At 40.1% G+C, this 16,690-nt stretch overlaps 2 protein-coding genes across 2 annotated transcripts; one reads left to right on the top strand and one right to left on the bottom strand.

Annotated features, from left to right (window-relative positions):
• Nucleotides 1–1,674: 1,674 nt before the first annotated feature.
• LOC6034033 (solute carrier family 25 member 46) lies at nt 1,675–3,556 on the top strand. The gene is given in 8 exon segments (XM_038264317.1): nt 1,675–1,888; nt 1,966–2,003; nt 2,006–2,134; nt 2,207–2,489; nt 2,564–2,620; nt 2,682–2,897; nt 2,958–3,034; nt 3,037–3,556. Coding segments are annotated over 8 exon segments (1,296 nt in total). The 5' UTR covers nt 1,675–1,850; the 3' UTR covers nt 3,495–3,556.
• A 10,872-nt stretch (nt 3,557–14,428) lies between these two features.
• On the bottom strand, nt 14,429–16,690 carry LOC119770092. Its single transcript, XM_038264318.1, has 5 exons — nt 16,212–16,690; nt 15,779–16,152; nt 15,546–15,719; nt 15,207–15,479; nt 14,429–15,143 (listed from the first exon to the last, which is right to left on the bottom strand). Exons 2-5 carry the CDS (start codon nt 15,832–15,834, stop codon nt 14,663–14,665), a joined length of 984 nt encoding a protein of 327 aa, XP_038120246.1. The 5' UTR covers nt 15,835–16,152; nt 16,212–16,690; the 3' UTR covers nt 14,429–14,662.

The raw sequence follows: 16,690 nt of genomic DNA, 5'->3' as shown, positions 1-16,690 counted from the left end.
ATGTTTCCTTTAATTTGGTTTATCCTCCATTGCTATCGAGAAATTAAAAGTGAGAGTGTGTGCAACATGGAGTTAAACTTTCTGTGCAGTTGCTGTGAAGGTTCCCATGGCACTTTGAAAAATTTAACTCCATGTTGCACGCACACACTCTCACTTTTAATTTCTCGATTGTTGAAGGTTCTTTACTTACTCCATGATTCAGAGCAGCTTTCGGTCGGATTCTTGCTCCGAAAAAACAAGAACCCGGCCGGTACCGGTTTTCGGAAGAGGTATAATTTTACTCTGATTCTCCGGCTGCAGCCAGCGATTCAAGAGCTCCTTGGTTTCCGGCCTCATACACACACGATAAACGTCCAGAAATATGCCCAAGATACACAGGACCACTCGCGTGACCACTCGAATCAAATTGTGTAATAATTTTATCACAAAATTATTATTTCTGATTTAGCGCGCCATTCATGTAAACAATCAGAAGACACCAATACTACTTCATCCAAGGCTTTGTTTATGATGGGCTCTTCACACATACTAATGCTCAAACTCTATCCAATGCATTGTTTATGGTGGGCTCTTCACACATACTAATGCGTGGGCTCTTCGAGGTTTTGGTGACTGTCAAACGTTCTAGGCATTTACAGTGGTGCCAGGGGGCTGGTTTTGACATAAGGCTTTCTAGTCACAAATTTACGAACACATTCAAAGAAAGTTTACATGACAGCTGGACGTTTGTTTGCATCAGGTTACCTATCTCTTCTAGCAAAAGTTTGTTGTCAGGAGACTTCTAGCTGTTTTTTTTTTTTTGACTGGCTGCCCGATATGTCAGCCAACATACTTCACAGGGCTGTGGCAGATACAGCTCGATCATTCCCAGTCACGAAATATTCTAGCAGAGCTGGTTCTGTCAGAATCCTGCTAGAACGGTGGAACATTTCTGCTAGAGTGCTCTAAGAATATCCAGCTCTCTAAGAATTCTGCTAGAATCTTGCTAGAACGTCGTGACTGGGTTGTTCTCATCAGGACACTGTGACGATGAGTTCGTCATTTTTGGGTTAAATTATATTTTTTTCACTGGGCCTAGAAAGCCTTATCGAGAAATTAAATGTGAGAGTGTGTGCGTGCAACATGGAGTTAAACTTTTCAAAGTGCCATGGTAATCTTCACAGCAACTTCACAGAAAGTTTAACTCCATGTTGCACTCACATTTAATTTCTCGATACCCTTTTTAAAAGGGTGATCACGGGTAACATGAACAAAGGTTGGAAAGTATACTTTTTTTTGGGGAAAAACGGTTAGAGGAATAGTTCTGTTTTTGAGTATATATATTTTTTCCTTTAAACCCTTTAAACTAATTGTGCGTGCATGTTACCGGTTCAAACGATTTACCGAACAATCGAGAAATTAAAAGTGAGAGTGTGTGCGTGCAACATGGAGTTAAACTTTTTGAAAAGCCTTGGTAAGCTTCACAGCAACTGCACAGAAAGTTTAACTCCATGTTGCGATTTGACAGCTCGATAGAGTTATCTACGTGCGCATGTATTGCGTGTACGTACACGAAAAAAGTGAGGTTAAAATTTGTACCCGCCAGCAAAAACAAATGGTAAGCTAGTGTGCGTGAGATCGGGCTTAGATAGCTCTATGCATTGATTGCGAGCAATTCGCGTTAACGTGTAGGACTGTCATCCCGGGAAAAGATCGATTTTGACAGCTCTTACTTGGTGTTCTTTCCGTGCTTGCCGTGAAGCACGCAATAATTCGCAAATAATATTTTTTCAGCAATCTAAACCAGAAATCAAATTGTAGAGTGAAGCAATTTTATTATATTTTTATGTTTGCATAAAAAGTGAGGATTCATGCAGTGTGATATGGCAGGCCTGGAAGAATACGAACGGTTCGCTTACTTTTGTGCAAATACTAATTGAAAAGAGTGCAAATTACAAAATGTTTTTTTGCTTTTCTTTCTGACAGGTATTTGGAAGATGAAGAGGACCAGTTAGATAATATTCCCGATTTCATCCAACCTTCAAGTCACCGCTCGAGCCGCAGCATTATCAGTTCATCAACTCGGAACGAGACCTAACGTTGCCGTTGACGAAGCACAAAAATGTTCAGCCGATTTACGAGAGCCCGGAAGAGGGTGAGTATTTGCACTAGGCCAGAAGATCTGGGGAGCTGAAATAAGTATTGATCTGTTTTGCCTTTGGTGCAGAAATTTCCCTCCGGAAGTACTTGGGCGCCAGCGTAAACCTAATCAGCTTGATAACGGAGAACCTGCTGTGCCATCCGTTCCTGGTGCTCCGGCGACAGTCTCAGGTCCATCACACTTCGAGAAAGTATCACATCGTCCCGCTAACGCTCGTTCCGGTCATAGTTCACCTGCATCAGAGGCAGGGCGTGACCACGTTATGGAAAGGCATCGGAAGTATCCTGCTGGTGCGTGGAATGACCCTGGCCGTCGAGGATGTCATTTCCAAGTTTACTCCGTGGCCAAAGTAAGCCAGAGTTCCGGATACAGCGGAAGAAAAGTGTTGAACTGACAAAAACTTCTTTCCGTTTCTTTTTTCAGAGAAGTAAATTCCAAAACAACTCTTAAGCAATTTGGACAGCACTTGCTGCTGAAATGGTAAGTGAGATTTGACTCCTAAAAGTAAAAATACAATCACAATTTCTCATTAACTCATCAGCATCAGCTTGGCCACAATTGTTCCATTCTACTCGGCGTCCCTAGTTGAAACGGTGCAGAGTGATATTGCTAGTGAGAAGCCGGGAATTTTTGACGTGTTCCGCGAGGGTGCGAGCCGGCTGCTGTCGTGGAGTGTCCCGCAAAAGGGACGCATGCTTCCGATTTGGGCACTGGTTGGTCCTAGCATATCGCTGGGCATTTCCAAGTACATTTGCCAGTGAGTGCTGCACATCTTGAGCGTGTAATTTTAGAGTATTCAATCATTGACTTGTTTCAGGTTATTTGTGCGTGGAATTTCCACCCGCATCATGTGCCGCCGGGTGACGTTCTTCGAGGAGAAACGGGGAGCACGAACCCGGATTTTGCCGCTCAAAGTCAAGTGATCGAGGTGTACTCCACGATGATATCGCTGATGACGACGGAGATCATCTTTTATCCGTTCGAAACCATTCTGCACCGGATTCAGCTGCAAGGCACGCGCACCATCATCGACAACCTGGACTCGGGATACTCGGTGGTGCCGATTCTGACCAGCTACGAGGGCGTCATCGATTGCTACCGCCAAACGATTGCCACTGAGGGTGTTGCCGGCCTGTACAAGGGATTTGGCGCGATGCTGCTCCAGTTTGCCGCTCACGTGGCCGTTATCAAGCTGGGCAAGTGGATCATAACGCAGATTTCGGAAGTGATGTCCAACAAGCCACCACCAAAGGTCGCCGAGTTTTACAATCTGGACGCGAAAACGTCCGGCGGTTCGGTTAGCATGTCACGCAGCATCAGCGGAATAAGTTCGCTCAGCGACGAAATATCGTAGTTCCGAAAGGAGCTGTTTTCTGTTGTTGGACTCCCGAACAAAGTGTTTTGTTATGTGAAAGAGATGTTTTTTTATCACTTTAATATCACTGTAATAATTGTCCTATCAACTGTTAAAATATGTTTCTATCCCTTCTCACTCAATGAAAAATCGGGTATCTTTTAGGGCAGTACGCACCTCCCTAAAAATAGGGCCTAAAGAAAACTTTACAAACAGAGAAAAAAAGAAGTGCGTTTCTTCAGCTTTCACTGTCCTGTTTTTTGCCTTCCTCGCCTTTTCATTTTATTCACTGAACTCACTGAGTGCCTCTTGAGGTTTTTGTGTCCAATACATGAAATTTTCATTATTTCACGTAGAATCCCAAAATAAGACCTGCTTTTTGACATTTTGGCTTAATTCATTGCATTTTCTCTGACTTCCTCACAAAGGAAATGCTTAAAATCACTTAAAAAATGAACTTCCCAGGGGAGGCCAAAGTATGGCCCGCTAGGTTTTTTTTTTGTAAAGTAATTTTATTATTTGGTTTTATTTTTGTGACACAAATCATTTTTGTTTAAAAATCTATCTTATTGAAAGTTTAAATGTGATCGAAAATTTTAATTTCGTCATAATTTTCATCAAACATTTCTGAAAATATGTAATACATTGTTCAAACTCGATTGAAGTAGAAAACTTCGAAAATTCAATACTTATTAACATTTGATTGAGGCAACCCAAAATTTATTAAAATTTTATTGCAATTGAAGGAATAATTCTTGCAAATAACCATTTGTAACGATTTATCATTATAGCTGCACTTTAGGCCCTTGCAAATTCTTTTTAGTTTATGGGGCCTCCTTCATAATCGGTTCGAAAAATTTGGGAACAAAAAACTTTTTTTTTCGAAAAACTGCAAAATTTTAAGGAACTAGACGCGCTATTAAAAAAGCATTTTTCTGTGTTGCTAATAATTTTTAGCATGATTGAACCAGTTGAAAAATATTTTGTATTTTTGTTTAATTTCAAAGCACAATAACTGTTCCGCAAAAAAAAATCCTTCAAAACTAGGTTTTTTAACATGCGATTGAAAATCAAGTGCACTGGTGTGTTATGATTTTAAAACATTTTTTTCATGGAAATGTTGATTTCGTGACTATTTAAATTTTCCATTAAAAAAAACTGTTGGAAGAATGTCATGTTTTGTCCTCTAATATTGAGATGACAAAATTTGCAGGCCAAGGATTGATACCTAAGAGCATGCAATGGCACTGACCTTGTTGCGTGCTCTTCGGTTGACGTCCACGTAAGGAACATCCTGGAAGGAGCGTAACTAACTACATCCGTAGTTCTGTTAGATCATCCGAATTATCTTGATCAGAACAGTATAGCTCTGGTTCCTTGCAAGTGTCCTATTTTCTTACCTCCACGTTGGCTTGGTTTTCATGATGACCTAGCTGGTGGCCTGTGGAAACGGATCGTAAACCTTTGACCACCGCGGGTCAGAGTCGAGACGGCTAAAAGAAAGGGGCGCGACAATGTGGGAAAGGGAAGTAATTTGTGATTGTAGACGGTATTGTTTTGATTCGCAGTATGTTGAGTCAACTGCTGTGGATGTACCTCAAACATCGCACAACGGGGTTTCTCTTCCCTTCATTCTCAGCTACCACCCATCTCCTATTTTTATTTTGCTCTACTGATTCTCAATTCTTCACTGATTCTTCTGTTTACTATCCATCATTTGATTTTGATTCTCTTATCTCTCAAAGCTTTTCCACTCTTTTCTATCAATTGATACTGCTGTAACAAACTTTGTTTTGTTTTTCCTTAAAAATATACTTTTCCTTAATGTACTAGTAATATCAAGTCTACTTATCATTCGCCTAATCTTTTTTGATTATTGCGAATTTATTTATTTGAATAATTCTTTATCTGTCCTATAAATTATCATTACTATAATCTAAGCTTTTTTTGTATCTCTATTTATTAACTATTGTCTAATTTTACATCTAAAACATCTAGCTTCTCAGTTTTATTCTTCAAAATACGCTCATCATTCTCTTACTATAGATACTTGATTTTTATAAAATAAATTCTCTTTTACTGTCTATTGTTTTCAATCTTCACCCTTTTTTTCAAACAAGTGAGGTTTGAGCCCTTACTCAATTTATGGAATGGTTAAATGATGAACACAAATATTACTATTGTATTTTTGGTAAACTTTTATAACATGCATAGGACCAAAAATTGTAACAAAACACCGCGACAAAAGAAATAGCAACATATAAACACGACTCAACACTAGGACAGATTTCAGGAGAAAACAATACACAGTAAAATAACAACTAGTTTTTGAATTCAAACTAAAAATAAAACAGTTTTTGCTTTAATGAAAGTTTGGCCCGCGGGCCATACTTTGGTCACCCCTGATTTAAAGTATGAGCTTGCGGGCCAACTGTGAAAAAAAATAAAAATGAATTATGTTTTTATATCAGGGATGACCAAAGTATGGCCCGCGTGGTCATTTTTTGTGGCCCGCGGACCCATTTTGAATGATCATGTAAAATGGCCCTTTGACGCATGTAAAATTATTTGGTTAATCGGGATCAAAGTATGGAAACCTCGATTATATGAAACAAATATTGTGATAAAAATCTATCTTATCGTAACTATCTGTCGTAACACGTTTAAATGAGATTAAAAACAGTTATTTATTTAAAAAATTTCATCAATTTTTTTTTAGATTTTATTAAAATTAGAGGATTATTTATTTTTAAATCCTTAAGCAACTATTTATAATTAAGATTGCACATAATTTGAAAAAATAAAATTACACACTTTTACGAAGTTTGTGTCAACCCTTCTAAAATATATTTAAAAAATAAATTAAAAACATCAATTTAAATACAACTTTAATCATGATTGTTGAGGCACGAAAGTTGCAATGAAAAGCAGATGCATAATATGTATGTTGTATTGTATTTTCTTTTATTATCTGATTTTAATAAATTCAACCAATTGATTGGAGGCTTTTTTGTAAAAAACTGTTATTTTATTTTGTTTTCTAATATTTTTTTTCAGTTTAATAGAATGAAATAAAAAAAAACACATTTTTCTCATATGGCCCGCAAGCTCATGTGAGCTTCAAAAGAGAATGGGCAGATTTGGTCCAAGGATGGTACACGAACGGGACAAACTTTATTCGAAAGATCTCGCCGAGACAAGAAAAAAAGTCTTCTGAACGAACTCTCTAAACCCCGGGGTTCAAAAGTTACAAGTTATTGAAGTTTGAGTATTTTGGGTTAAAATGTAAAAAAAATCGTATTTTTGCTATTTCTAAAATCACTCATAAAATCCTTATTTTATTATGGATTTCGATCATCTTGACTTCATTCGACGCGTATCAGCAAAAACCATAAGTTCTAATATGTTTTAGCATGATTTCTCTTGTTTTTATCCGTTTGAACCGTTTGTGCAAGGGGCATTCCATAGAAACAAGTCGAAACTTGAAGATTTTGAAAACGGATCCTACAAAGACTGCTTCAGTTAAATTAACTTACTTAGTTGGATAATGTAAAGTTATAAGTCGGTGTCGGATGTGGTAATAAAAATACGTCCAGTCGCGTGCGTGGTCAAACGAAGAAGAACGATGTATTTCAGATTCAAAGTACAGTTGGGTAAAGAGAGGTACTCTCTCTGAGAGAATTCTTTGCGTATAACAGTTTTACACTCTGATCGTGGATACTACAGTCCTTTATCCTTTAAAAGGTTTGAAAACAAACAATTTGAAAAATCCTAATTTCAGATAAGCTTGTTTAGCTAACACAAAATCGATTGGAAAATTATTCCACAAAATTCAACTTTTAACAAATATTCTACATTTAGAGCTAAACGTTTTAAAATTCAAAAATTCTCCTAATAGTACTTGAAATCCACTTTTGTTTTCTTCTTGATTTGTCTCGCCGATCGACGAACCGGTAAAACTCGTTCAGCATCCTGTCGTACAGGTTCCGGCCTCGATGACGTCGGAACAGATTCCTCGAAAATCGACGAATCAGCAGCAAATCCATAAAAATCTGATTCTGCATCAGAATCTTCAAATGCATCTTCTCGGCTTCGTTTGTTACTTGTGTGCGGTGCATGTTGCGGTGACAAAACTTGCTCGCCATGGAACACAAAATGCGGTGTGTTCTTGCGAGGTTGCGAGGGGATTTTGATCTGGCGTTTGTGCGCCGAAAGCACTCTACCACCAAGTGATATCTGCAAAACATTCGTAGAAAGGTGCATTAAAAACTTGGCTGGCAACCATCTTCTAGTGTCAGTAGGGTTAATGTTTTTGTAGTAAATCAGGTCTCCATTCTTGAGATTAGTGAATGTTTCTGCTAGACTATCATCATGCTTGTCAATTGGGTTAGAGTTTTGTGATTCTGTCAAGTTGTGCTTAAAATTGGTTTTAGGGTTAATCAAATCCAATAAAGTTTTTGGTTTGAAGGATAGCATTCGTTCTGAGGGAAATTTGTGTGTTTTACTTAAGCATGTGTTCCTGTAGTTGAAGAGAAAATTGCAAATTTGCTCATCGGTATCCAATCCTCTTATGTCTGGATCTAGGAGGAATTTCTTGAAAACATCTTTCACCAAACGAACTGATCTTTCAGCTTGCCCATTGCTCTCAGGATGATATGGTGGGCTTTTCAGCACTTTGATCCCTTGCTTCTCAAAGAAACTGACAAAAGCTTCTGCATTAAACGGTGGACCACCATCAGTCACCAACACGTCTGGCAACCCGAACCTGGCAAAAACACCGATAAACACTTTTATTACCTTCCTGTGATCGGTACCGTGTCTCATGTACTCCAGCTCGATCCACTTGGTGTAACTATCAATGATGACTAGAAAAACCTTCCTTTCGAAATAAAAAAAATCTGCATGAATCCTGCTGAATGGTTTCGTTGTAGGTGTCCATTGTGAGTACGGCGATTTCTTAGTCACTGATGTTGTTTGATGACACACTCTGCAGGCCTTGACAAACTCCTCAATATCACCGTTCATGCCATACCAATATACCGACCTTCTCGCGAGTTGCTTGATCTTGCTGATGCCGGAATGATTTTTGTGTAAAAGTTTCAAAATTTGATCTTTCATGGCTTCGGGGATGATTACCCGATCCTGAAACAGAACACAACCATCGACTTCCTCTAGATCGCGATGCAAAGAGTAAATGTCTCTGAAACGTTTCTCCATACGCTCAGGCCAACCCTCACGCATGTATTTTATAATTGTCAAAATAACCTCATCTTTGCTGGTAAACTTCGCGATCTGCTTGAAATCGATTGGAAATTCCTGGCTAAAATTCAAATTTTTGACAAAATCAAAAGACAACTCTCTAGGGACTTCTTGAGCCAAAGGAAACCTTGAGCAAAAGTCAGCATTTCCCATTTTGACGCAGGGCGATAGAAAATTTCATATTCATAAATTGACATCTCATGAACGTATCGCTGCAAACGGGTTACAGAAATTGAATTTCGTCCCTCTTTTCCAAAAATAGCGATCAAAGGCTTATGGTCAGTAAAAATCTTAAAATCTTTGCCATACAAAAATTTATGAAATTTTTTTACAGTGCTCACAACAGCCAAAGCTTCAAGGTGTAGAATGGGGTAGTTTTTTTCTGCATTGTTCAAGGTAAAAGAAGTAAAGCTGATAGGTTTTTCTTCCCCATTCACTTCATGTGCAATCACTCCCCCAATTCCATACGAGCAAGCATCAGTGACCACAACAATGGGCTTGTCAGGGTCAAAATATTCCAAAACATTAGGTTTCAACAAAAACTGCTTGCAATCATTGAAGACCTTGTTGCATTCCTGGGACCAAACGAAGTTGACGTTCTTTTTCAAAAGATTGTACAGGGTGTGTAATCGAGGAGATAAATTGGGAATAAATTTGGAATAAAATGTTACCAATCCCAAAAAAGCCTTAAGTTCTGTAACATTTCGTGGAGCTTTCGCTTCGCGAATAGTTTCAACTTTATCTGGACATGGGAGCAGACCTTGATCTGTCAAAATGTGTCCCAGATATGGCAAACGATTTACAAAAAAATTGCATTTTTTTAAATTCACTTTTATATTAGCCTTAGCTAATCTCTCCAAGACTAAATAAAGTTTGTCTCTGCAGTCTTCATAATTATCTCCTGCTATCAAAACGTCGTCCAGGTAGCAAAAAACACCGGGAATTCCGTGCAAAATCTTGTCCATAATCTTTTGGAAAATAGATGCGCTCGAGGAAGCTCCTTGTGGCAATCTGTTGTAAATGTAAAGACCTTTGATAGTATTTATGACCATAATTTCCCTTGATTTGTCAGAAAGTAAAAGTTGTGTGTATGCACCTGCCAAATCAAGTGCACAAAAAACTTTGGATCCAGAAAGCGCAGCAAAAAGATCTTGTGCCAGTGGAAGTGGATAAGTATTAGGAACAATCACTTTGTTGATTGAGACCTTACAGTCTATGACCAACCTAATACTCTGATCTTTCTTGATAATGATCACCACAGGTGAGGCCCATTCAGAGGCTTCCACAGGTGTAATAATGCCGTCTTTCTCCAAGTAATCAAGATAATCCAAAACTCTCTGTCGCAAACGTAAAGGAACATCGTATGCTTTTTTGAAAATAGGTGTGTTATGTTTCAAAACCAAATCTCCTACAAAACCCTTTATTGGACTTGAAAAATCCTTGTCAAATACTGTAGAAAACTTACTTTTCAAATCAACAACAACCTGGTCATTCTCCACTGCATTGACTCGTTGCGTAGGCAAAGTCGGTTTAGCAAAAGTTGATCTCCAATTCCCATAGAAGACATCCAACCAGGTGCGACCCATCAGAGGGATGAAATCAACCTCACAGCGCAAGATGATGAAGTCTAACTGTTGTTGAACACCTTCCAGGATGACATGCACCGAAACTTTCCCCAAAACGGTCAAACGCTTCCCGTCAATGACCACCAATCGTTTGTTGCAGGGTTTCACCACCAGATTCTTGAAGTTCCTGTTGAATAATTCCTCGGAAATAACGCTCTCTGCTGAACCACAATCGACCTCCATGGTCAGCCGTCGCTTCTCGATGACAGCTTCGACGTAGCAAGGTTCATTGACTTTGTTCACCGAAGAAATCATCAAACAGGGCATGTCGTCATCATCACTCAAATCCTTCTTCAAACGTTTGAATAGCCCTGAACTAGCTGAATTAGCAGGTGTCGAATCAATGAACTTTACACTATGTTTTTGTTTACGAGGACTTTTGTTAAGCTTGAAACAAAACTTTCTGGTGTGTCCTGTTCGTTTACAAAACGAACATTCAAAAACAGGCTTGCCAGAATTTCTGTCAGACGAAAACGAACGATTTTTACTATAGCTCCTACTTCTGTTCCTGAAACCAACCCTCCTGGGAGTTCGCTCAGGCCTTCGTCCTAAACGGTTCACCAAACTGGTTCCACGATCACCATCGTTGTTCAAAATTCTGGTTCTGTTAGTGGACAACTCCTGGTTCAAAATGATCCTCTCCGCCTTTTCAGCTGTCAAATTTTCCTCATCAAACAAACGCTTTTGTAAAGAACGATCATAAACACCCATGACTAAAAGATCTCTCACAGCTCTGTCTTTAAAATCACCAAAACAGCATCTTTCAGCCAAAACTTTCACAGAAAGAATAAAATCTTCTGCTTTTTCATGTTGTCCCTGCTTGCGAGACCAAAATTTAAAACTGTGAATGACCTCCGAGTCACTCTTGTCATAGTGCTTTTTAAGTTTGTCTGTGAGTTGAGCGTAACTTAATTCCTTAAAATCTTCCCCCGGAAAAAGTTTTTTAAGCATGGTATAAACTTCCTGTCCACAGACAGCAAGGAACGAAATTTTGTAATCATTTGCAGCCAGCTTATTATGCTGAAATACCCATTCAAGCTGTTCTAGGTATTGGTGGAAAGGAATTGAACCAGGCAAATACGGATCAGTCGTACCCGTCAAAGGCATCCTTAATCAAAAATAATGACACAAAAAAAAAACAATATATCACAAAAAAAATCACCCAAAATAATCTCAAAACAAAACAGAAAACAAATCACGTACCTTATTCTCCTTGGTCGGTAGTCAAAATCAAAATCTACTCGACGTCACCAGACGGAGGAAAAATCAAAATCCAAAATGTCTCGCAAAACCGTAAACTCCGCAACACTGCACCGTGCCCCGACTGCTTCGCCTCCGCTGATGCTCACTTTCACGCGAAACTGCTGCTCACTTCTCAGCCGCTGCTCACCTTTCAGCCGCCGCTCGCTTTTCAGCCGCTGCTCACTAAAGCTTCTCACACACGTGTGTTTGTGTGTGTGTCAAATCACTGGTTGAGAAGAACTTTCCTCAACAGCGAACAAAGCCAACGCTAAAAAAAACACAAAGCATAAAAGAAGAATAAATCTTCCTCTCCTTTGTGGAGGTGAAATGAAGAAATGCTACAAAATGGCGCCTGGTTGGCGTCACCTCAAGCCCTTTCTTTGTTAAACGTTTGTTCTCAATTTTTTTTATATTTTTAAACGATTGAACACTGCAGTAATAATTATCAGTGGGCTTTAAAATTTACAGCAAAAAAATATGTGCCAATCAAACGTGCAAATGTATGTGCACCACAAAAAATTAACTCCACTGGTTTCTTAAAAAAAAATCACTGCCCAAAATACTGCTTGCGATAATTTCACTCGCCAAATTTCACACGCGAGGCACCAAATAACGCGAAAACTCCGAAATTTTATCACTCGTCGCCAGTTAAATTAACTTACTTAGTTGGATAATGTAAAGTTATAAGTCGGTGTCGGATGTGGTAATAAAAATACGTCCAGTCGCGTGCGTGGTCAAACGAAGAAGAACGATGTATTTCAGATTCAAAGTACAGTTGGGTAAAGAGAGGTACTCTCTCTGAGAGAATTCTTTGCGTATAACAGTTTTACACTCTGATCGTGGATACTACACAGTGAGTATGGAAGGCTACATTGCGTTGGTGTAACAACTTATTGAGATTTTCTGGGTCATCCAAGAACTCCTTGGACTTAAGACCAGAGACGCATCGAGCTCTACAGGCTCAATAAAAACTCCTTACCTGCTCTGTATGGTAGAACAGAGCTATGCCGGTTTAACCGACTTTATATTCAAGAACAAAAGATTGCATTGCCTTTCAAAAGTGTGTATCTATCAACATAAATTTGTGAAAAACATGAAAAAAATCCACATTTTCCAACAACATGTATGAGTCACAAGTGTGCACGATCACTTTGATGATAAAAGTGTGTACTGCGATATCCGGGAAACGGAAGCGAGTTCCCAAATCGGGTTAAAGCACAAGATAGCACACAGCAGACGAAATAACGACTGACGATTGAGGAAATGTCGATGTGTTCGAAAAATTGGAGTTTAAAACAAACTACAGTTTAAAAAATCAAAACATTAAAATCTATAACTTCGCAATTCGCAATTTTCAGTGTAAGAACGGGCCTTGACCGATCTTATGCACTTGGTTCCCGACGAACACGCACTGCCCTTACACCTACATCTCACCCTTGCTCTGAGTCAGTACGAGCAACACGCTAGAACACGCTTTGAGTGTTCGTGCCAGGCATGCACACCTTCTTTTCCGGTTACGCATTTTAACTCGGCCGGGGGTGGTACATTAGGGTTTGATGTAAGTATAAGCGCCTAACCATTTAAAGTGTGCCTATCAATTTTCATTAAAGCAAAAACTGTTTTATTTTTAGTTTGAATTCAAAAACTAATTGTTATTTACTGTGTATTGTTTTCTCCTGAAATCTTCCCTATTGTTGAGTCGTGTTAATCTGTTGCTATTTCTTCTGTCGCGGTGTTTTGTTACAATATTTTGGTCCTAAGCATTTTAGAAAAGTTTTTCAAAAGTACAATAGTAATATTTGTGTTAATCCTCTAATCATTCCATAAATTGAGTAAGGGCTCGAACCTCATGAGGCAAGTGAGTGAGGCAAGTGCACTTGCTTAAGAAAAAGCCTTTTTTTTTTTTTTTTCAAAAAGGTAAAGTTTCAAAACAATGGACAGTGAAGGAAATATACTATGTAAAGAATCAATAGTAAAAGAAAGATAGTAATTTATGAAGTAGATAAAGAAATTAAGAATAGTTAATAAATTGAGGGAACGAACAAGCTTAGATTGTATTGAGGGCAATTTACAGGGAAGATGACAAGTTATTCAAATAGATAAATAAAGAAAAGGCACATGATAAACAAAATTGACATCGCTGCCAAATTAAGGGAAAGCAGACAGTATGTTACAGCAGCATCAATTGTTAAAATAGAGTGGAAAAGCGTTGAGAAATAAGAGAATCAAATGAGTAAAATCGAAATCAAATGGAGGATAGTAAACAGAAGCCGCGTTAGAAAATCAGTGAAACAAAATAAACAGAAGATAGGTGGTAGCTGAGAATGAAGATAAGAGAAACCCCGTTGTGCGATGTTTCAGGTACATCCACAGCAGTTGACTCAACATACTGCGAATCAAAACAATACCGTCTACAATCACAAATTACTTCCCTTTCCCACATTGATGCGCCCCTTTCTTCTAGCCGTCTCTACTCTGACCCTCGCTGGTCAAAGGTTTACGAGTCGTTTCCACAGGCCACCAGCTAGGTTACACCTTGTCATCATGATGACTAAACCAAGCCAACGTGGAGGTAAGAAAATAGGACACTTGCAAGGAACCAGAGCCATGCTGTTTTGTCCAAACAGCACTACGGATGTAGTTGGGCTCCTTCCGGGATGTTCCTCGTCTGGGTGTTGTCAACCGACGAGTATCATCAGTATCATACACCCTTGGCCTGCATTAAAATCTATAACTTACAAATAAATTTTTCGTTTTTTGTTTCCTAATAAGATAGGTTGATATTAAAATAAAGAATGCAATAATTCAAGTCGGGTAATTGTTATTTATTTATAGTCTTGGAGAAAGATTAAGATGGCGATATCAAAAAGAACCTCTCAGGATTCAACCATACAAGCGCGCTTTTGTCCAAATAAAAGATTGTGAAAAACAACAGATTCAAAATTTACGTGAAATAAACGTAGTAAAAATTAACAAAAGTTAGATCTTTCCAGACCTATCAAACGACACATTTGTCCTGCAAATCACCAAACAACTTAACATTTACTTCAGGATGGTCTTGGTAACGAGCTGGTTAGATTCGGTGAAGTGCGCCACCTCGATAACCGTTCCGTTGGATGTAATCGGCGTCACGCCAAATTGGAAGCGCAGCATCCCATCAAACACGAATCCGGACTCTTCTGTCAGATCGGCAACGTCAATGCAGGCGTTCTTGCCAAAGTTTTGATCCATGGCTGAAAATTCCTCCTCGCCGGAAGTGTGCATTCGCTTCGACGGATCTTTGTTGTGAAGAATGATGAAGTATTTGCAGCGGCACCGAACCGCGTCCAGCTGTACGATGTACACCCCGAGCATGACGCGAATCTTCGAGCGGACACTCCGCGCGACGCGCTTGACACGGAGGCACCACCTGTGACCGAAGGCGTCCGTGATGGCATCGGAATGGATGCGGACCGAGCTTGGAACTTCTTCCGCCTCGTTTTCCGACAGCGGCAAATGCAAGAAACTCGAGCAGCACACGTTTCTAGATTGGGAAAATATGGATTAAAATAAATCTGCTATTTGCAACTGCCAACGGGATCTTTACTGTTCCGAGGACTCTTCTTCCAGCTCCATGGTGGCCTCTTGCTTTTTCTCTTGCTGCACCTTCAGCAATTCGTTCTCGACGACCAGCGAGCTGGACCGGATCCCGATACGCAACACGATAACGTTATTCTGCAGCAAAAAGCCGTTCGCTCGCAGGAACTTCACATCCTCACACAAAGTCATCTCTTCGCATAGGTCCGTGATCGTGAACGATCGGCGTAACGTTTTGGCCAGGTCCCGGTGAACAATCTCAAAGACCACGCGGTGCGGAAAGCTACGAATTGAAACGGGTAGAGATTGTATCATAAGAACAAAAGATAGTCGCTGTAATGCTGCTTACCATTCCAGGGTCTCATCCTTGGGGAACAACTGCACGCTGATCCACGGAAAAACGGCAACCATCGCTGTCCACGGAAATCCGGAACTGTCGGTGATGGCAAGCTGCACCGGAACCTTGCGCTTCGTGATATTGTCGATACGAACCGTAGAGAGGGTCAACCGCGGAATCAGTGGGCTGAAAAGAACGAAATTGTTTAATGATCGGGATCAACTTTTACGAACGCACGGTTTTACCATTCGAATCCGTACGAGTCCACTTCCTGGTGAGTATATCCAACGCAAGCGGCCATCTGCTGGGTGATATGCTTAATCAGGGAGGGATGAAGCTTAATAAGTTCGTACTTGGAGAGAGATAGATTTCTCTCTCCAAGATATCACGCGGCGCCGCAAAATCAACGGCCAGCTTCTCCTTCAACGCGGTTTTGCGCTGAATCGCCGACGCACGGATGCTTTGCTTGGCCGTTTCGTACAATCCCTCCAAATCGGCCAACAGGCTCTGCTCGTTGACTTCCACCAACTCCAGATTCTTCGCAATCTGTCTCTTGACAATGTTGGTGTTGCTTATGGAAACAGATAGATTGCTCATCATGCAAAGGACCTGCTTCATGCTGTAAAAAGAAACCGACAATTAAGTCTATAACTTGGTTACAGCTTCTAAAGTACCAACTTGATCGTGTACAGGGTCCCCAACTTCTGAAATCGGTGACCTCCGTGAGCAGCGCTCGGCACCAAACACTCGGAGCAGACACCCCGGACACAATCCAGACAAAAATAATGCATTTCCCGAAAATGGAAACCGCACATCGTAGATTCACTAAAGATGCGATCTGTGCAATCCGTGCAGCGCTGAACTTCAAGATCGAATCCATCATGCGGGCAGGTTATGAACAAAATAGCCTTGCACTCCCGGCAGCATGCGACATCCGACTTGAACACCGTGCCCACGGGACAGTATTCGCACGGCAGGAAGAGTGACTTGGTCGACTGCATTCTGGAACCAGATTTCGGTCGGAATCGGTCGGGACGGAGCGCGGAACACGTACCAGGAGGACGCTGGGAAAAACAAGTTACTTGACTCGATCGATTTTGCTGAATGACGCTTGCGATTTGGGCGCCAAAAGTTGTGTAAACAGCGTCTGTTGTTAA

Source organism: Culex quinquefasciatus, chromosome 3, assembly GCF_015732765.1.
Source record: "Culex quinquefasciatus strain JHB chromosome 3, VPISU_Cqui_1.0_pri_paternal, whole genome shotgun sequence".
Lineage (NCBI taxonomy): Eukaryota > Metazoa > Arthropoda > Insecta > Diptera > Culicidae > Culex > Culex quinquefasciatus.
The sequence above is the reverse complement of the archived record's forward strand: the minus strand, read 5'-3'. Positions and strand labels throughout refer to the sequence as shown.